This window comes from Oncorhynchus mykiss, chromosome 8, assembly GCF_013265735.2.
Source record: "Oncorhynchus mykiss isolate Arlee chromosome 8, USDA_OmykA_1.1, whole genome shotgun sequence".
NCBI classification, from domain to species: Eukaryota; Metazoa; Chordata; class Actinopteri; order Salmoniformes; family Salmonidae; genus Oncorhynchus; species Oncorhynchus mykiss.
Window position 1 is genome coordinate 23249797 of NC_048572.1, and position 21537 is coordinate 23271333.

General features: G+C 41.8%; 2 protein-coding genes across 4 annotated transcripts in view; both read right to left on the reverse strand.

Annotated features, from left to right (window-relative positions):
- Positions 1 to 3790: 3790 nt before the first annotated feature.
- angel2 (angel homolog 2 (Drosophila)) lies at positions 3791 to 9326 on the reverse strand. Of its 3 annotated transcripts, none has more exons than XM_036985054.1 (9): positions 9050 to 9326; positions 7804 to 8285; positions 7412 to 7641; positions 7087 to 7156; positions 6264 to 6685; positions 5828 to 5936; positions 5631 to 5700; positions 4900 to 5057; positions 3791 to 4458 (listed from the first exon to the last, which is right to left on the reverse strand). In XM_036985054.1, exons 2-9 carry the CDS (start codon positions 8276 to 8278, stop codon positions 4289 to 4291), a joined length of 1704 nt encoding a protein of 567 aa, XP_036840949.1. In that variant the 5' UTR covers positions 8279 to 8285; positions 9050 to 9326; the 3' UTR covers positions 3791 to 4288. The 3 variants fall into 3 exon arrangements, with proteins under 3 accessions (XP_036840949.1, XP_036840948.1, XP_021467691.2); XM_036985053.1 differs by lacking the exon at positions 9050 to 9326 and adding an exon at positions 8484 to 8672; XM_021612016.2 differs by lacking the exon at positions 9050 to 9326 and adding an exon at positions 8484 to 8671 and having other exon boundaries at positions 3791 to 4437.
- Positions 9327 to 10391: 1065 nt separating this feature from the next.
- galnt14 (UDP-N-acetyl-alpha-D-galactosamine:polypeptide N-acetylgalactosaminyltransferase 14 (GalNAc-T14)) overlaps positions 10392 to 21537 on the reverse strand; it is a 105604-nt gene continuing 94458 nt past the window's right edge. Inside the window, exons 14-15 of the mRNA XM_021612019.2 lie at positions 13353 to 13472; positions 10392 to 10889 (exon numbers count right to left, since the gene is read on the reverse strand). Coding sequence (XP_021467694.2) covers positions 10731 to 10889; positions 13353 to 13472 — 279 coding nt within the window. The 3' untranslated portion in view covers positions 10392 to 10730. The remainder of the gene's footprint in view (positions 10890 to 13352; positions 13473 to 21537) is intronic.

Consider the following 21537-nt stretch of genomic DNA (forward strand, 5'->3'; position numbering starts at 1 on the left):
GCTGTAATTTCTTACTCAACAGGTAGGACAGAAAGTAGGTAATGAAATAATGTGAAAATACATTTCTTCATGGGGCACAGGCATAATGGATGTACAATTATGGTATTCAATCAAATCATTCCAGATTTGAATATATCACACAACTATATAATAATAATATAAATGATTAATGTCATAACATTCCCTAGTAGGCTATGGTCTTACTAGTTCTTTGGGATAGTGCTTCCAAATCTCTATTAATCTGTTTTACAGCAGCTGTGACATGCAACGACACAGAGAGCAGATTTATACTGAACAAAAATATAAACGCAACATGCAACAATTTCAAAGATATTATTGTGTTACAGTTCATATGAGGAAATCAGTCAATTGAAATAAATGTATTAGGCCCTAATCTATGGATTTCACATGACTGGGAATACAGATATGCAACTGTTGGTCAAAGATATCTTACAAAAAATGGGCCTCTGGATCTCTTCACGGTATGTCCATGCATTCAAATTGCCATCAATAAAATGCAATTGTGCTTGTTGTCTGTAGCGTATTCCTGCCCATAAAATAACCCCACCGCCACCATGGGTCACTGTTCACATGATGCCATACATGTGGTCTGCGGTTGTGAGGACGGTTGGACGTACTGCCAAATTGTCTAAAATGACATTGGAGGCGGTTTATGGTAGAGAAATTAAAGCTTCTTGATATGGCACACCTGTCAGGTGGATGGATTATCTTGGCAAAGGAGAAATGCTCACTAACAGGGAAGTAAACAAATTTGTGCACAAAGTAAGCTTTTTGTGCGTATGGAAAATTTCTGGGATCTTTTATTCAGCTCATGAAACATGGGACCAACACTTTACATGTTGCGTTTATATTTTTGTTCAGTGTATAAAATGAATCCCTCATTTCTCAAGCAGCTCAGGGAATGCCTCCCTCTCTCTAAACTCAGAAATTAAACTGTAGTAGATTTCAAAATGTTCTCACCTTGTTTACTATCCCTCATTCCAACTGATCTAAATGACACAATAGGCAATAACTAACAGGAAATTAGGGTAAAGGACAAGAGCTAAGGAAAGGAAGCATCTTCAAAGTATTGGGATTCATCCAATATCTAAGCAAGATCCCCAATGAGGCTGGATCTCACCAACCATCAAATGATAAGCCTGTAAACGCTCTCATCCCAGAAATCCCACAAAGCAGCAGTAGCAGCAGAGACTTTGCAGATGTCAGCAGAACATCACTTAACTCTAAGACCAGAGACTTGAGTCCTAATGGCTTTCATTCACACCATCAGCCAGACATGTCAGCCAGGAGTAGGTGGTGAGGAACCAAATGAAATTAATACTTTTGGCACACAAAAAAGACAAAAGTCAAGAACAGCATCATTTTAGAGATTCAAATTTAAAATGAGTCAAAAAGGAGATGCAATAAATCAAGTCCAGAGAACATATTTGAATGGGACGTGTGTATGAAAGGGCTCATCTTTTTATTTACAACCGTTGGCATGTCACTGGCAAGGCATCATAGGCTAATTCAATTTGGCTTCAGACTTTATCATATTTTATCGAGAATGTCAGCAATGTCAAAACAGAAGCAGGGCCAATTAGTGAAACAAGACTAACCACTTGATATTCACTACATCTAATTCAATGGTCTTCACAGCAGCGGTTTGTGTGCTTGAGAATGGCAGTTTATAGCACTAATGTTGCCATTATATAAGGCAACCAAAATAATACACATTAGAGAGCTGATTCTATGCCTAAGGAAATCCAAATTCAATGTCCTTAAACTCTGACTTAGTTTCGGTCTAAAGAAAAAGATTGATGTGCAATATTGGGAAGAGGCTTGAGGAATCTGCAGTGTGGTCTTAGAGAAGTGTGTAAAATATTAAAAACACGACTACATGTTGAGAGAAGTTGTCTTGTCAGGGACTGATTCCAATGGTTCCTCATCTAAAGGCAGAGATGGCTGTTCTTATCAATGAGCTGTTCATACTCCCAAGGTTCTGCACCCTGGGTTCACCTTCATTCCTCTTCAGGGGCCTCGTTTATCAAAGGTGTGTGCACGCAAAAAGGTGTGCCTATCTCTAAGCCTATCTCAAACCATGTGTGCACACAACTTCTGGAAGCTTGATCAACTGTGTTGCAAGCAAATAGGCGTATTGTTCGTTTGAGGGAAATGGGAGGTGTTTGAGCCACACCTCTATAGAAATGTGATCAAATTTGCCATTGCGCTTTCTTTTAGGAACTATTAAGGCCCAATTACATCTCCAAATCATACAGCAAATTAGGGCACTTTTCTTAGCATTAAAGATGAATGGTGTGCGTTGTCCGGGCGGGGTTGTATCGTTCACGACTGCACAAATAGAATATGGCTGTGATTTATCAATGAAGACATCAATGTTGCAAATCCCAGAATCTCCATGTACCCCAGAATTGAGTATGAAATTGACACACAGTTGATAAATGAGGCCCCAAGTGAGAAAGATACATTTTCTCTGATCATCTCTCCATGCTTCTACATCTGCGTCGCTTGCCGTTTGGGATTTTAGGCTGGGTTTCTGTACAGCACTTTGTGACATCGGGTGATGTAAAAAGGGCTTCATAAATACATTTGACTGATTGATTCTCTGTCCATCAGTGTGCCTTAATCTCTGAGAGGTACTGTTCACACAATCCCTGGAACTCATTCAATGTAATGTGACATTATTACAGAGAGCTGAACAGGTACAGTGTGTCTTTAATTGCAGGTCTATTATTGTGTTACATGCAGTACAATAGCTGTGACGGACATAGCCCTCATTTTCAACACTAACATTATTTGATTTGAATCTCCTTTAGCTCAAAGGCTAGTCTTCCAAGAGTCCTTAAGAAATGTAAAAAAAAAACATCCAGAAATGTGAAAAACAAAAGCAAAGTAAAAGCACAAAGACCCACATTCCTATTACGAGTTACACCCCCCAGCCCGTGTGCATATATGAATTGAAATACAACATAGCATACAGTGTTACAATAACCTTAGACCGACTCTAGTTGTTCAAGATATTTTATGAATTAATCTCGTAAAACAACTATTTGGCAAGTTTTTAAAAACTTTCTGCCAAGGAGTTCCGGACTTCACTGCTCTGAAACTAAAAGCTATTTTGCCCTGCTCTAATTTGGGTTTTGGTGGTCTTGGTTCTGCTTCATGTGTTTACGTCTTTGACCATATCCATTTATATAGTGGTTGGTCTACCAGAGTGGTGAATTCCATGAAAAAGGCTCTTACATTACTCCAGACGACAGAGCAGTAGTTCATTTGACAATGGATGATTTTATTTATTTAACCAGGCAAGTCAGTTAAGAACAAATTCTTATTTACAATGACGGCCTACACCGGGCCAAACCCTAACAACGTGGGCCATTTGTGCACCGCCCTATGGTACTCACAATCACGGCCGGTTGTGATACAGGAATCGAACCAGGGTCTGTAGTGACGCCTCAAGCACCGAGATGCAGTGCCTTAGACCGCTGCTCCACTCGGGAGCCCGATGATAGCTTGTGAGATTTATTTGAGAATTTGCGCTGGCATATATTTTGCAATCCTTCTGAGATTACAGGAGGTGCCGATGATTTTGTTGCAGAGCTGTGAAATGTGTGATGACAAAGAGACTGTTGTCTAACAGTACACTTAACAGCCTAGTCTATAAAACCTCTTCTATGGTGTCCCGCCAGCTGCAAGGTAGTTTCTTCCTTCTCTTCGTATATATATATATATATATATATATATATATATATATATATATATATATATAAATACTTCCTTGGTAAGTACTTTGCATTCATTTTTGCTAATTATCAAACCCAATAGTACTTGCATGACATAATTAAGATATATATATATATTTTTTTTAAATGAATTTATCAACATTTATAAAATCATTCAAATCTAAAAGTGTCTATTTTCATATCTTCAACCAATGTAAAAATAACACGAAAAAGTTAAAATGTGTAAACATCTTGATGCAGTAGCCTAGATCTACACACTAGAGTCAGGCCACTGCAAAGCTCCAAATTCATCAATAATGTCTTTGAAATTAAAGTTCAACATCTACCAGTGTCAGTGTTTGTACCTTTCCAACATTTCCTGGGGATATGAGATCTTGAGAGATGAGAGACAAAAGCCATGGTGAGCTTGTGTACAATTGGTGTTTGGCTGCTGGTGAGCGGTATGGATGGATTTATGGGTCTCCCCAGGTCTTTGACCCCCAGTTCTGTCCAAGGCGCTAACCCCTGAACCCTAACATCCAGCCTCAGGGGCAGAGGCGGAAGCAGGCTAGTATGGGCAGGTGGTCGGAGGAGTTGTGCTCATTGGGCAGCCCGTTGACGGCCTCCAGGTCTGTCTGTCCCACCAGGGCCAGTCTGGCCAGCAGCTGCAGCCCATGTCTTGGCAATGGACCCTCTGGGAGGAAAACAGACATGGCTAAAGGGATACTTAGCATGATAGCAGATACCCATAGACTTCCAGTCATCGCGCTAACACTAGTTAGTTTTGTAAGCTAATGCTAACTAACTTCCTTCATACTGGAGACAGAAAAATGGTATCCACTAGTTCATCTGACTATGGGGAAGTAGATAAAGGGCCTCTTTGCTAAAATCCCCAAGTATCCTTTAATTCCCTGAGTTTTTCGAGATGCGATCTTGATCAGGGAAAATGTAGTCATAGTTCCATTATGCAGCCTGGAAGTCTCACTTCACAGCACACTGCACTGCAGCATCTACAGAAGTCACATTGCAGGATCGATCTCATTATAAACATTGATTATCAGATGCCACCCTGCTCCAAGATCCGTGTAACAATCAATCAACAAATCATATGTGATGTATATAGTGTGTGTGATGTTATGTGGTATACTGTGTGTACCTGGCTGAGTGGAAATGTCCCCAGTTCCTGCAGAGTAAAAGATGTAGTCCACAGTGATGGCTGTCCTGGAGTGACAGGTGGTGATCTCAGGCCTGCTGTCCTCTGTCAGGTAGTGGGAGTAAGCTGACGTCAGCCTCAGACTGTGCTCTATACTGGGTCTGGACATGGGGAGAGAAAGTCACACAGGGCACTGGCGTCACTTCAACCGCTAATTAAGACAGACAGTTGCTGCTTGTAGTTCGGACTCCACTGGACAAACAACAAATCATCTAGACATAGACTTGTCACTTCTCCCTATGAGCAGTTCCACTTGCTTCAAATTAACATTGTAGGGGAATGATGTAGCTAACTGCTGTCTCCTCCATTCTCCAAGGCATGCAAACGAGAGAGCGAGAGAAGGGGGGGGGGGGGGGGGGGGGGGGAGAAGAAGGTGAGAGACGGGGAGACAGAGGTGGAAATAAAATCAGCCTCAGCTGTCAGATGTGCAGACGCCAGTCAAAACAGATTACAGTGCTGTTGAACGGCAGAGACTCAACTGTTTGAAAAGCATTAATATTGAAGGCTGTTAGTCAGAGGAACTCCTGATGTAGCACCTCTGACAGGATCAGATCTCTTACAGTTACGTGACAGAATTAAGAACTAACTGACTGTAAAACAGCAGAGACTGGAGAAATCAAACTGTCTCAACTAAATGATTATTTAACCCAGAAATCCAACCGGAGATAACGGACCTGTTCATAGCTGCCATAGGTGGTTCTGCAAAGTCCTGCACAGACAGGTTGGTGATTCCCCTGTCAACATCTGGGAGGAAAGAAGAGTATTAACGTCATATGCAGATCAGAAGAAAGAAAGGTGCATTTCCTCAGTGTTGGTAACGGCCAGAGGCCCTTCACTGAGCCAGTGTGGTGGATGGACTGTGATAGGTCACCTGTAGGGGCAGTCGCATACTGGCACTGCTGGGTGACGCCCAGGCTAAGGGGCCAAATGGGCACGGTCAGGATCCGCTGGCCTCTGGGATTCTCCTCCTGCCCTGACACCTGCACACACACAGTTGCTTTAAAATAGGTTCACACCGTTTTGTCTAGCGCAGTAAATCAACTTGCAGTACACTAATGTGGTTATTTGGTGGTAAGCATAAAAATCATACTGAACGGGCATTCAAACCGGGTTGAAAATGAATGAGAAATACTAGAGCATGTCTGATAGAGAAGAGCGCAAGGAACATTTCATAGCAGCTCACATTTTATAGCAGCTCTCTCTGAACATTATGTTCCCTCTGCAGTAATCAGGTTCAGCCACTGAGCTTCTTATCTCACTGCAGAAAGTGACAGAAAGAGGCTGGGTGTGTAGATGATGGCCCTCACCTTGCCTATGGGAATACCGTCGTACTCCAGCCTGCTCTCCCTAACAAAGCTGTACAGGGGAGACCAGGGCACAGAGTTAAAGTCCCCACAGAGGATGATGGGACAGGAGCTGCCGTCAGGGAGGCGGGACACTGTACTGATCTCTGCCAGCAGCATGGCCAACTGGGCCAGCTTAATGTCCCCGCGCCGGGGGTTGTACAGGAGGTGTGTATTGGCCACACAAACGCAGTCCTCCGGCCTGGAGGATCCCGTGGGGCGCAGTAACAGCACCAAGCCCACGTTATCCCGGTCTAGCAGGGGGATGCCCCGGCGGAAGTACTCCACTGGGTGACTGGACAGCAGGGAGAAGCGGTCCTTCTTATAGACCACGGCACAGCCGTCAGGCTTCCTGCCTGTCCTCCTCTTGTACTCACACTGGTAACCTGGGGAAAGAAATGTGAAATAAATCACCACATCAAAGAAAATAGGACACATTTCTCAAACTGTGATGAAAAAAAATGTAGATTTTTAATGTTTTTTTAATTATTGAAAGAGGAAATATGTTTTGGATACCTGAAGCGCTGGTGCTACTTAATTTTCTTCAGGAACACTAAGTGGTTTGAGAAAATATTAATTATCTATGCCCGTGGCTCCCTCTAGTGGTCATATCATATGTAACCTCCAAAGGCAATATCACTTGCAGTATTGTTGTTGTATTATTTGACAGGCTTTCAAATTTCAATAGGCAGAGCTACAGCTCTGTTTACTAAGAATAGGCTTAGTAAACAAAACAATATGGGCACCACCGAATACAAAACAGTAAGGGACCAACAGGGTGAATTACCTAATGCTTCTAGAGAGGGTTTGATCTGTTTTTCATAGTGGTCCTCTTGAACCTCCTGCAGACACATTATCTATAGAGACAAAGTTTGACTTCATTTCACAGTACACATCTAACATTAAAACAATCGGTGTCATCACTACTTTAACTTGCTCTAAGGGAAACAGACTTAAACTAGTCAAAACAGGGCCACTATGTTGTGTTTTCTGTTCCTTGTGATGATAATCAATGTTGGTAAATCTGAATCGATCACAAGCCAATAGATCATGTAAATGGTGGGAGATACTTTCTTGTACCTTCAGTAATGATTCATAAACCATTCACTTACATCTGCGTTGTGCTCTTTGAGCTCTTTCAGGATGTTGGAGAGCCTGTGATTCCAGTTGAGGATGGAGGAGCTACAGTGTTTGTACAGGTAGTTATTGTCATGTAGTAGGTCCTGGGAGAGGATGTTATACGACATCACAGAAAACTCAAAGGGTGGTTCTCGCCTCCCACCACCAGACTGGGGTCTGGACTTATAGCAGTGTGAAAAGTCCTCCCATTGTCTCTTCAGCTCTGGAAAAGCACAAACAGCACAAAACAATATGGTTAGAAAGTTAATGACACTGCTTGACAGGGCCCATATTGGACTAAACCTAATCCACCTCAGGTTCATTCCAGATCAAAGAATAACCGTGTTCTCAAGAAAAGCGGCAGTTTTTGAAACTGAAGTATTACCCAATGCCTGTCTTGGTGGACTTGTCCCAGGAGGCGGTGGTTTCCCGTCTTTGAACCAGCAGTTGGGGCTGGTTGCGGCACTGCGAGCCTGTCTTGGTGCGTACTCTCGTTTGGGGGAGCCCTTGGATCTATCCCCTGGTGCCCTCTCATCTGAACTCCTCCTCCGCTTGTATGGAGGCTCCTTGTCTGAGCACTCCATCAGTCCAAGTTGGAAGTGTCGATGAGGAAAACCGTGAAAAGGGAACCCTGGTGGGAGGTGTTGTTTGGACTGTAGTCTTGCCCAGTTGGTGTTATGGGTATCTTGAGGTTGGAAGGCCCCTGAGAGGTGCCTGGTGGGATGGGAGAGTTGAGGTGGAGGGGGCACACCCGGCCGACATGGATAACTGGGGAAATGTACGTTCCTCCAGCCGCCCAATGGGGCCTGAGTTGGGGGCAACCAGTGAGAGCCAAACGCGGTCAGGTGTCGAGAAAACATGGGTTGACTGCGGGAGAGAAATTATATGCACTCAGATCAAGCAAGCAGCAACGCATAGCGTTTTCTTTACAAAAGCATATCCTGTCATTCAATAGCAAGGGTTTGCATAGGCTAACGAACTACCTGTGTTAGTGATTATGACCACCTACCATACTAGCTGGCTAAGCTAGGTAACTAGTTGTCTGAAATGAGCGTTACAACTTACTTTTGTTGGGCGTTTGGATAGACATGGTTTAGGTTTTGATGTCGAGACATGGAATATTATCTGCAAACATCACAGTGTATTCTACAACACAGCGAACAAGTGTTTCTGCCCAAAACAAATCTGAATCTAGTGCTTCAGCGAATTTCAGTAGGCCATCTTCGAGTCCTCAAATTATGACGTATGTAAACATGACGCAATAATAAAGCGCTCCGTTCATTGTCATGGGATATGTAGTGTTTTCCATTATGAATCTCCAATCCAACATAATAAAATGTTCCGGAAAAAACTACATCTACCATTATGTTCCAATACGATGCAGACAAAAATGTCATAACGGAGGACATCGAAAACTCAACAAATGTCACTTTCAAATTGTAAAGAATTCAGTCGACTATACAATTATATTATTGGACAGATTTCAGAGCAACTAATCGTAATTGATTAGCAAAATATGCTCGACAAAGACTAGTTTATTTAGAAAATGTCTTACCCAAATAACAAGGGCACTAGATAGCTATTGCTAACATTACACCGGCCGGTATATCTGATAGCGTGACATAACATACCTGCGAATGATCGTTTACCCATAGAAGTTAGCCAGGCATTTCCTTTGAGTGAGTGGTTATTAGGCTATTTATTCTCAAATCCTTCCCTTTAAGCCGTGTTGCGGTCAACACCTCTTGACGTTCATCTGTCTTTGTAAATCCATTGATATGTGGTACATTGTGGTCTATTCCTCACTGGGCTGATGTGTCGCTGCACCGCACTGGAAGATGCTGGTAATGCCGACCGAGCTGCCAGTGCTGTGCTGGAAACAGTAGCATCATACAATATTTATGTAGTTGAATAATTGAAGAACATTTATACTAATTATACTGAAACTGTAATTCATCAGGTAAGGGGCCGTTCCACCTTCATCATTATAAAATGTTATCAATATTCTTACATAGTTTACATGAATCACTGACAAACACAAAAATAATAACAAATGTTCTGCATTTCTTTTATTTCCAGGTTTGACATCGCAGCACTGGCTATTACAGTCTCTGTGTGTGTGTCTGTGTGTTTTCAGGATCATAGACATTTTGTGTAAAGATCATCTCCATTTCAATGAAAAAGAAATGGGAATCATTAAATGTTTTTCACAAATCCTAAATTAGGATATAACAATATTGTCATTTGACATGTGCATTCAATTTGCTGTCACAAATTCCACCATAGCTGCAAACCATCCCATATTAGATCACCATTGAAATGTCATTACGAAGACAGGATTTCTACATTTGAAGTAGCAGTTAGAAAAATAGTTGTGAGTGACAGACCACATGTGTTTCAATGACAACAGCAATGAAAAATTGTTTCCATTGTATTTCCATCTACAGTATATTAGCCCACTGACTTCAGTGGGCTTCAGCCCTGCTGAGTAGTGGTGTAAAGTACTTAAGTAAAAATACCTTAAAGTCCTACTTAAGTCGTTTTTTGTGGTATCTGTACTTTACTTTACTATTTATATTTTGGACAACTTTTACTTTTACTTCACTACATTCCTAAAGAAAATCATGTCCTTTTTACTCCATACATTTTCCCTGACACCCAAAAGTACTTGTTACATTTCGAATGCTTAGCAGGACAGGAAATTGTCAAGAGAACATCCATACTGCCTCTGATCTGACGAACTCACTAAACACAAATTCTTAATTTGTAAATTATGTCTGAGTGTTGAGTGTGACCATGGCTATCCTTAAAAAAAAAAATATATATATATATATATATATATTTTTTTAAAACAGTGCCATCTGGTTTGCTTAATATAAGGAATGTGCAATGATTTATACTTTTACTTTGGATACTTAAGCATATTTTAGCAATTGCATTTACTTTTGATACTTACGTACATTTAAAACCCAATGCTTTTAGACTTTTACTCAAGTAGTATTTCACTGGGTGACTTTCACTTTTATTTGAGTCATTTTCTCTTTCTTCTTTACTTTTACTGAAGTATGACAATTGAGTACATTTTCCACCACTGCTGCTGAGTGTCTTGTTGAACAATTGAATGTGCTGACGTCAGTCCAAGTCCATGCCATCTTATAAAGACTAATCTCAGTGACCAAAAATACCCTTTACGCCGGTGTCCAACCTCCTCCATCTCTTTCTAAAAGCTCTTGGCTACAGTAAGCACTGCAGTAGGTCGTGAGTGCTCGTAGGGTAGTCCTCCTCTACAGGAAGGCTTGTGTTGTGGATGGATCATGAGAAGGGCATCTCCCATCTCTGGGTGTAGGCTGTCAGTTCACAGGGGCTGATCACCAGCATCTTGCTGCTCTCGATGCCTTCCAGGGCCATCTCACTGTCCAGGCAGAAGTGGGAGACCAGGTGCTCCAGGTGGGTGCCTGACTTCTGCCATCGCTGGAACACAACAGGTCATACAAAGATCAAGAAACTATACTGTACACAGAGACAGGCATTCTAATGTAATGAAACTGTTATTGTCCATTAATTGTTTCTGAACGCCATTGGTTCAAATAAATACTGTAAAGAAAAGTAGTTTTTAGCAACTATTGTCCAATATTGACCCTGTAATGTCAACTTCTTATTTAGCTAATGATCTTTATTGCATGGCATGTGCATGGATGGCACTGTTACAGTTTGGGATGCCATTATCTATCGTTGCTACTTCCCACTACTCACCACTAGATGTCCCTCTTGACTTAATTTCTGCCGAGTTACAATAATCGTTCAGAGCAGGGAATTAGGCTACTCTTTGCTCAGAATTGCTCAGAATTGCTGATACCGTTGAACTAATTAGCATATAAACAAAACTACAGGATATTAAAAAAACATGCAAGGAATTTGTCATTGTCTCATGCATCCATCACTGGTTAGATAACTGACAGGCAAAGTCTGTTGCCAAGACTAGTGGGGCATATCAGGATCATGTATCCCTCCTGAGTGGTAGAAAACAATACATTGAATATGTGACACTGAGATACAGCTGTCTTTGTTCCACTGTATTTAGACTCAGTGAACAGAAACAAGCGCTGTTCCATTGTACCCCTGATCAAAGCAGCAAAGACACAAATTGCCATGACACATTTTTTCCTTTTTTTTATGAAGCAAAGGGAGACTACACTTTTTAATTAAAAAAGAAAATAATTCAAACTAAATCAATTAGTATTCAGTGCCTGTGGTGCCTTGAAGTCATTGTTCTTGTTACTGGCTGTTGAAGCACAATTGATAGTAAAGCACATTCGTGGGATGCTGAGAGCCTCTCTGCTGTAGCCTGCAGTGGCCTGAGGGAACACATGAGCACGGTTGTAATTATCTATCTTCATTGCACAGTTTCCGTCTTGTGTGCCAGGGGTGGAACATGCTGCTCTGGGAGCCTTCTTAGCAGGAGGAAGTAGTTTATACCTGAGCAACTTCTGATAGCGTGAGGGCTGGGGCTACTGTTAACAGAGCACTGTTAATATACTGAACAAAAATATAAACGCAACATGTAAAATGTTGGTCCCATGTTTCATAAGCTGAAATAAAAGATCCCAGAAATTTTCCATATGCATAAAACGCTTACTTCTGTCCAATTTTGTGCACAAATTTGTTTATATCCCTGTTATTGAGCATTTTTCCTTTGCCAAGATCATCCGTCCACCTGACAGGTGTGGCATATCAAGAAGCTGATTAAACAGCATGACCATTACACAGGTTCACTTTATGCTGGGGACAACAAAAGTACACTAACATTTGCGGTTTTGTCACACAATGCAAAAGATGTCTCAAGTTTTGTGGGAATTGGCATAATGACTGCAGGAATGTCCAACTGAATGTACATTTCTCTAACATAAGCCACCTCCAACGTCGCTTTAGAGAATTTGGCAGTACATCCTACCGGCCTCACAACTGGTTACACAACTGTGTAACCACGCCAGCCCAGGACCTCCACATCCGGCTTATTCACCTGCGGGATCGTCTGAGGAGTTTTTCTGTCTGTAATAAAGCCCATTTGTGGAGAAAAACTAATTCTGATTGGCTGGGCCTGGCTTCCCAGTCAGTGAGCCTAGCTCCCAAGTGGGTGGGTCTGTGTTCTCCCAGGCTCACCCATGGCAGCACCCCTGCCCAGTCATGTGAGATCCATAGATTAGGGCCTAATGAATTTATTTCAATTGACTGATTTCCTTATATGAATTGAAATTGTTGCATGATACGTTTATAGTTTTGTTCAGTATAAAATCTACCTGCAGATATAGAGCTCTAGAATGTATCTATCTATACAACACTCACTTGACTCTGACGGAGCTGTGTATAATGTTTTAAGCATTATATGTATCATCTAATTCTCTCTCACGATCCCAGACACTAATCATTATCACCACATATTCATGATTCATCTGTCCCTGCAGTCTCGACCCAAACAACAATGTTAACACATTTTACAGTCATGCATGCTGCTCAAAACACCCTCCAACTCATAAACAGTATCTGAAGACATTCTGCACAAACCAACTCCTCTGTTTCTTGTTTTGTTTTCCTTATTGTTTACCATGAATGTCATAAAGCATGTATGACCTTTTCAGACAGCCTCAAACCATGTAAACAGCATCGCCAGCGTACTGTTAGATAAGCCGAAATAGACTGAGGACCTTGCCTCTGTCTTAGGGTGCAGCAGCAGGCTAGTGATACAGCCAGAACTCAGAGCTCTAAGGTAGCTCTGCTGGGGCCTCTACACTGTGTGAAAGCCTAAGTGAAAGATGATTTATGGCTTTCAGAAGTGTCTTTGCTCGTTTACGGCAGGGGGCTGCGGTGGCAGTGGCGGGCCAGCATGGTGTGGCATGCTGGGTGTTCAGGAGAGGACGGTGCCCTCTGGGCTCTTACTTGTTTCCCGTCGCTGATGTTGCAGGGCATGAGCATGACCTGGGAGGCAGGGAAGGTGGTGGAGAGAGAGAGGCAGTGCTGCTGCTGACGGATCTGCTGCCCGTGGGTGTAAATCCACTCCTGAGGAGAGAGATACACTGCTATTACAAACAAATACCACAACAACAACACACTATTCATTCAGTCTAATACACTCTCACTACACAAAAAGCACAATGTACACCTAGTGTACAGAACAGAATCCAGGTGAAGGCTATGACTGATCCCTTATTGATGTCACTTGTTAAATTAACTTCAATCAGTGTAAAACAGGAATGGGCAACTAGCATGCAGCCCGCAGCCCAATAAAAAAAGTTTTGGTCTCAACTTACTGTTGAGAGTTAGAATAATAAAATACACAAGGTGCAATTTTGAAATTTGGTTGTGCATCATCAATCACTCAATTAACCCATGTCAGCTTAATTTATTTTAGATTGGTAAATTAGTCTAGCGGCTAATTTACTACATTGGTAAATAGTGGCCCTGGGCCACTGCGACCCCTCATTAATTTTGTGGGCCCCACACTCTTCAAAGTTGCCCATCCTTGGAGTAGATGAAGGTGAGGAGACATGCTAAAGAAGGATTTTTAAGCCTTGAGACAATTTAGACATGGATTGTGTATGTGTGCCATTCAGAGGGTGAATGGGCAAGACAAAATATTGAAGTGCCTTTGAACAGAGTATGGTAGTAGGTACCAGGTGCACCGGTTTGTGTCAACAACTGCAACGCTTCTGGGTTTTTCACGTTCAATAGTTTCCCGTGTGTATCAAGAATGGTCCACCACCCAAAGGACATCAAGCCAACTTGACACAACTGTGGGAAGCATTAGAGTCAACATGGGCCAGCATCCATGTGGAATGCTTTTAACACCTTGTATAGTTCATCCCCCGACGAATTGAGGATATTCTACGGGCAAAAGGGTGTGCAAATCAATATTAGGAAGGTGTTCCTAATGTTTTGTACACTCAGTTTATATGCGTGTGGACACATTTACACACAATCATGAGATACTGATAATACAAAATGACATATTTTTTTCCCCCATTATTAAAACACCCTCAGATGACAGACTGGGTATGTATGTGTGTAGGCTACATCCAATCATGAGGCAACCCAATCCCTCTACCCGGGCAGAATGTGTGTCCCCAGTACAGCACACACCACTACCCACGCCTCCAGTGCATCTGTCTCTGGTAGTGGGTTCACTCTACAGGAACATTCCATACATCATGAAATAATAAGAGTCTGTCTCTGTAGGTCCAGCCCGGGGAAATGTTACTGAAATGGCATGCTGGAGATTGACACACACACACACACACACACGCACATGTGCGCGCCAACAGTTGAGACAGTCGAGTCTCAACAATGGCAAAAACCCCAAATGAAAAACAATAAATACTTTATGTCCCATGTCCCAGACCGAGACATTCTAATTTCATTGACCACTTAAACTCGTAAACGATGTAGAAGCAATGCTGCTAAGCCTGTCTGTGTATGGTGGTGCATGCACATCCAGACACTTTCCATGGTCTAGCTAGCTTGCAGAGGATTTGATATTGATCCAAGGATCAAATTATTCACACATATTAAGTCATGAATCCTCGTGTTTTATGGTAGAATGTCAGACAGAAAGCCTATTTTTAAATGCAGTTGTTAAAGTCCCTCCTGGTACCAGCTGCCAGGTGACATCTCTGTACCCATATGTCCTATACAGGATAGATGCACTCCACAACAAACTGTAGTTTCATTTGATTTTATAGTTGTGGCTAGGTCTTCTTCCCCCGAGCCCAAAAAGAAACAATAAAGCGTCTGTGTCCTTGTCTGGTGGAAAGCTTGTATTCTTGTAACAGTTGACGTGTTCTTGGATTTGACTTTTGTACACTTCCTTGGTTCCATTACATATAACCATGTGTTTTGAAAAGATGTTGTACATGGTTAGTCTGTGTAAGTTGTCTAAATATGGCCGTTCCTCGCCAAGCTATACAATTGACCACTTATGTATGCTTGCTTTGACTGATTTCCCAACAGCAAATTGAGAGCTACTGATTTCACTCAAGGGACTCATATACATTGAATTACATGTTGAAACGGTAGGTCCTGTCAACGGTTTTGTTTGGTATTAAAGAAACTTGAGTTGTTAGCAAGCGACATCTGAGGGCCAATGCCAAGGCATGAAGAGGATTCTGGCTATGAACAGTGCATTCGTAAAGTATTCAGACCCCTTGACTTTTTCCAGAATTTGTTAAGTTACAGCCTTATTCTAAAATGGATTAAAAATAAAAAAAAATGTTATGAGACTCAAAACTGAGATGCATCCTGTTTTCAATGGAGTCCACCTATAGTAAATTGAATTGATTGGACATGATTTGGAAAGGCACACACCTGTCTACAGTACCAGTCATAAGTTTGGACACATCTACTCATTCCAAGGTTTTTCTTTACTTTTACTATGAGAAACAAGATTCTCTGGTCAGATGAAACCAATATTGAACTCTTTGGCCTGAATGCGAAGCTTCACGTCTGCAGGAAACCTGGCACCATCCCTACGGTGAAGCATGTTGGTGGCATCATCATGCTGTGGGGATGTTTTTCAGCGGCAAGGACTGGGAGACTAGTCAGGATTGAGGGAAAGATGAACGGAGCAAAATACGGAGAGATCCTTGATGAAAACCTGCTCCAGAGCGCTCAGGACTGGAATGAAGGTTCACCTTCCAACAGGACAACGACCCTAAGCTAACAGCCAAGACAACGCAAGAGTGGCTTCGGGACAAATCTCTGAATGTCCTTGAGTGGCCCAGCCAGAGCCCGGACTTGAACCTGATCGAACATCTCTGGAGAGACCTGAAAATAGCTGTGCACTGACACTCCTCGTCCAACCTGACAGAGCTTGAGAGGATCAGCAGAGAAAAATGGGATAAACTCCCCAAAAACAGGTGTGCCGAGCTTGTAGCGCCATACCCAAGACTCGAAGGTGAAATCGCTGGCAAAGGTGCTTCAACAAAGTACTAAGTAAAGGGTCTGAATACTTATGTAAATGTGATATTTCAGTTTTTTATTTTCAATGCATTTTCAAAAATGGCGAAAAACCTGTTTCTGCTTTGTCCTTTGTATTGTGTGTCAATTGACGAAAAAACGATTTAATCCATTTTAGAATAAGGCTGTAACATAATGTTCAAAAAGTCAAGGGGTGTGAATACTTTTCTAATGCACTGTAATTGAAGTCAATTAGGAAGACATGTAGTGAGTGAGCACTGAGCAGCAGCAGTAATGACAACCTTTCCAACTGTTATTCCTATTCTAGATGTTTATCAAGGGCACACAGCAGGAAGTGTAGGTGTGTGTGACAACACAAGAGCGGTCCCATGGTGATCACTACATGGGCATGCTATGAAGCACAAAGTGGCTATAGTCATACTTGATGAGCAACATGACCTATTTGCTTTCGACCACAGTGCTGACCAGGTGCCATTGATATTGTACCAATCTCTGATCACTAGATATATTAACCAATGGAGTGTTTGAAAAGTAATGCCATTTTCTGAAGTGGCGATCTTAGTGGTGGAGGTGTCAGAGATGAGAGAGCCCAGAGGATTGAGTGGGTCCAGAGTGAGGATTCATAATGAATGCTAAGAAATAAAGACATGACCCTCAATAAACATATTCAGGTTACACATTCTCAAATACCATAAATATATACACATTACAATTACTACTGGAGAATCCTGCATTAAGAAGAAATAAACTAGGGTACACATTATTCTACCATTTGGGATTTAGCAACCATTGCGCATGCGTTAATCCTGTAGCATGCTTCCTACATGAAACAGTTTGCTCATATTTTATGATGACGTTTTTGTTCGTTTTGGTCTAGGCCACTTCGTCGGTGATTGGTCAACAGTACTACTCCTAGTAAGAGTGGGATCTATGGAGGGATTCTTCAATTAAGTGTTTTTGTCATTCAACGAGAGACAAATAGTTTTCATGCACATTTTTACATTGAGAAATACTGCATCAAACATATTAGTTAGATGTAAAATTGCACTACTAAGACCTCGCAAAAACGTAGAAATGAATGACAGATTTCTTCATTTATCTTAGATCACTTCAGACTATTTTGAGGACGTGTACTGGCTATATTGTAGCTACAGCGTCTCAAGTGGGACAAACAGTAATAGTGCCGCTTTTTTCTAGTTTTTCAAGTGACTGTCTTTTAAGGAGGTATGCAAGGCACAGACGTTCCCTTCGCGTAGCCGGGTTCTGCTAAAAGCAAACCGAACCTAGTATGCTGGCGCCTTTAACCAAACCATAGGATAATTGGCGCTCTCGAACACAGAAGGAAGAAGGAGCACTGCTGAAGGACCATTTCACCTAATCAATAACGAGGAATCAAAGGTATGTTCTTACCATTACTTAATTTAGAAATAGCAATCTTATTACCAAGGCATGTGCACTTTGTAGTGGTAACATTTATACACAAAAAAACATGATTCATTTAGAGTGAAACGTTCTATCATCCGTTTCTTTCTCTTTACAGGTAATTATAAACATACCGGAGGACACCCCAGGCAAACATCAAGCTGTGTAACTGACATGAAGAGAGAGGAGCAGCTGAGGTAGGCCTAGAAAGTGGGTCAAAGGAGTTTGCGCTACGTTCAGCCCGTCTATTGTGTGGACCACGTTTCCAAGGGCTTTCCTTCCCCAAGGACAGGCAGAAATAAAAAAGGTCACAAACAAAGTCCCATCCAGTCTCCCAGCCACAAACGTTAACACTTGGCCTATATGGATATGGCCAAATTGAATTGATTCTTACAGAAGATACAGTACCAGTCAAAAGTTTGGACACACCTACTCATTCAAGGGTTTTCCTTTATTTAGAATTCTTTCTACATTGTAGAATAATAGTGAAGACATCAAAACTATGAAATAACACATATGGAATCATGTAGTAACCAAAAGATAGTTCAACAAGTCAAAATATATTTCAGATTTTAGATTCTTCAAAGTAGCCACCCTTTGCCTTGATGACAGCTTTGCACTCTCTTGGCATTCTCTCATCCAGCTTCACCTTGAATGCTTTTCTAACAGTCATGAAGGAGTTCCAACATACACTGAGCACTTGTTGGCTGCTTTTCCTTCCATCTGCTTTCCAACTCATCCCAAACCATCTCATTTGGGTTGAGTTTGGGTGATTGTGGAGGCCAGGTCATCTGATGCAGCACTCCATCACTCTCCTTCTTTGTCAAATAGCCCTTACACAGCCTGGAGGTGTGTTGCGTCATTGTCCTGTTAAAAAACAAATTATAGTCCCACTAAACGCAAACCAGATGGGATGGAGTATCACTGCAGAATGCTGTGGTAGCCATGCTGGTTAAGTGTGCCTTGAATTCTAAATAAATCACAGAGTGTCACCAGCAAAGCACCCCCACAACATCACACCTCCTCCTCCATGCTTCACGGCAGGAACCATAAATGAGGAGATCATCTGTTCACCTACTCTGCGTCTCACAAAGACATAGCGACTGGAACCAAAAATCTCAAATTTGGATTCATCAGACCAAAGGACAGTTTTTCACCAGTCTAATGTCCATTGCTCGTGTTTCTTGAACCAAGCAAGTCTCTTCTTCTTATTAGTGTCCTTTAGTAGTGCTTTCTTTGCAGCAATTAAACCATGAAGGCCTGATTCAGTCTCCTCTGAACAGCTGATGTTGACGTGTCTTTTACTTAATCATTTATTTGGGCTGCAATTTCTGAGGCTGGTAACTCTAATGAACTTATCCTCTGCTGGAGAGGTAACTCTGGGTCTTCCTTTATTGTGGCGGTCCTCATGAGAGCCAGTTTCAACATAGCGCTTGATGGTTTTTGTGACTGCACTTGAAGAAACTTTTAAAGTTCTTGAGATTTTTTCAGATTGACTGACCTTCATGTCTTAAAGTAATAAGGGCTGCCGTTTCTCTTTGCTTATTTGAGCTGTTCTTGATAATATGGACATGGTCTTTTACCAAATGCTATCTACTGTATACCACCCCTACCATGTCACAACACAACTGAAGCGGCTAAAACGCATTAAGAAGGAAGGAAATTCCATAAATTAACTTTTAACAAGGTACACCTGTCACGACTTCCACTGAAGTCGTTTCCTCTCCCTGTTCGGGCGGTGTTCGGCGAGCGATGATCGGCGGTCGGCGTCACCGGTCTTCTAGCCATCGTCGATCCACTTTTCATTTTCCATTTGTTTTGTCTTGTTTTCCTACACACCTGGTTTCCATTTCCCTCATTAAGTGATGTGTATTTAACCCTCTGTTCCCCCCCATGTCCTTGTGTGGAATTGTTTGTTTGTAAGTGCTTGTGCACTATGTTACTGGTGCGCATCGGGTTTTGTACTCATGTAGGTACAAAACCCGATGTACCCATATACCCATGTAGGTTGAGAGAATGTCAAGAGTGTACCTAGCTGTCATCAAAGCAAAGGTTGGTTACTTTGAAGAATCTCAAATATAACAAATATTTTGATTTGTTTAACACTTTTTGGTTACTACATGATCCCATATGTGTTATTTCATACTTTTGATGTCTTCACTACTATTCTACAATGTAGAAAATAGTACAAATAAAGAACAACCCTGGAATGAGTACAACCCTGTAATGAGTCCAAACTTTTGACAGGTACTGTGTATGAAAAGCATATGGTAACCATAGTAGCAAGCAATTGAAAGGGAACTATATGGAGATAATGGGAAAATTGTTAGACCACACTTCGATTGTTGCAAGACTGGATCCAAACCATTACACTGTTGACTTTATTTGCATTTTACATTTACTGTACTTTTCGCCGCAACCATTCTGGATAAATTATGTAACATGATTAGACTATTCATGGAAAATGTGGGGTAGGTGCAACATGAGACAAAAAAAATACAATGGTTTGAGTAAGAGGACTAACTGGTGTCCACACACCTCTCCAAAGTGTGCACAGTTCCTAAGCACTTTTATGACTCAGAATCTTCAACTACAAGGTACTTTTTTTTTTTTGCTGTTGAGGAACTAGAGCAAGCACACTTGTCGCTGTTTAGTTTGGAACACAACCCTGTATACCCACCATCACACAATGACGGTTGTTTTCGGAATCCAAAACCGATCGATTATAACTCGTAATCTGGGTCAGGTGGACATGATTTGAAGGCTTGTTAAATTGCCAAGATGACTAGCTAAGTTATAAAATAGGATCTTACAGTGTTACACTTTCACAAGGCAATTCAGAAAATCGGAAAATGTTGGTGCTCATAGAAAGGAGTTATAAGTGGATTCAGGCATGTGTGCCGCTGCAAATTTTCTTCACAATAAACAAAGATACGCTCGCTCTGACATCATTTATAGCATGTTACTCTACCGCCACTATGTTCCAATTTAGGCGCTTGTTAGAGCCCAAGTCGGCCATTTTCAACCTGTATACAGGTACAAGTGTAAAGGGCTAACAAGCTCTGCAGTAGCATACACTAACAAGTGTACAATATCACAGCTAGCATTTCATGATTTTTAAGGCTCTTTTTTGTACATAGGCCTACATCAACATGAAATGTTGATATGCTATTTTACACCCCATTTCTTATGAAATACACTGCTCTACCTTGAGAATACAGCCCATATTGTTTATGACATGTTTATCGTAAGAGCTGGTCCACATGGATCATCAGTGATTATCTTTCCCTGCAGCAGTCACATCATTAGATTACAGCACTGCTCCAATAAGAATCACATCACCTGGAAACACATCACAGAGGATAGGGCCTAGTGTGTGTGTGTGTGTATGAGTGTGTGTACATACGTTATTTGTGGCAATGTGCGCACAAGTGTGTTTGCGAGCTCGTGCCTATGTCTATCAGTAACAGCAGCCTCGCCAAAGGCCTGTGTGGAGGCACTGTGTTTCGCTGTGGAGGTGACACCAGTAGGCCAGTACAGCCCAGTACAGTAGGTCTCTCTCTGGGCAGAACAGAGCGGAGGTCTGTAATAAGAAGGCCCAGCTGGGCTGTGTGTGTTAAACGGCAGGTGGGTGGAGATGAGGCCTGCTAGCAGATGAACAGGTCAGAAGGCAGAGGGTATGCACATATCACTGCTTAATAGGATAAACTGCACTGTGTAAATGTGCTCT

Bases quoted from the DNA above. Each gene is read 5' to 3' on its own strand.
- angel2 (XM_036985053.1), bottom strand. From the start codon at position 8,533: ATGTCTCGACATCAAAACCTAAACCATGTCTATCCAAACGCCCAACAA. The intron at 8,286-8,483 runs GTAAGTTGTAAC...TCTCTCCCGCAG, and splicing joins TATCCAAACGCCCAACAAAA to TCAACCCATGTTTTCTCGAC. The intron at 4,459-4,899 runs GTACACACAGTA...GTATCCCTTTAG, and splicing joins GGACATTTCCACTCAGCCAG to CCATGTCTGTTTTCCTCCCA.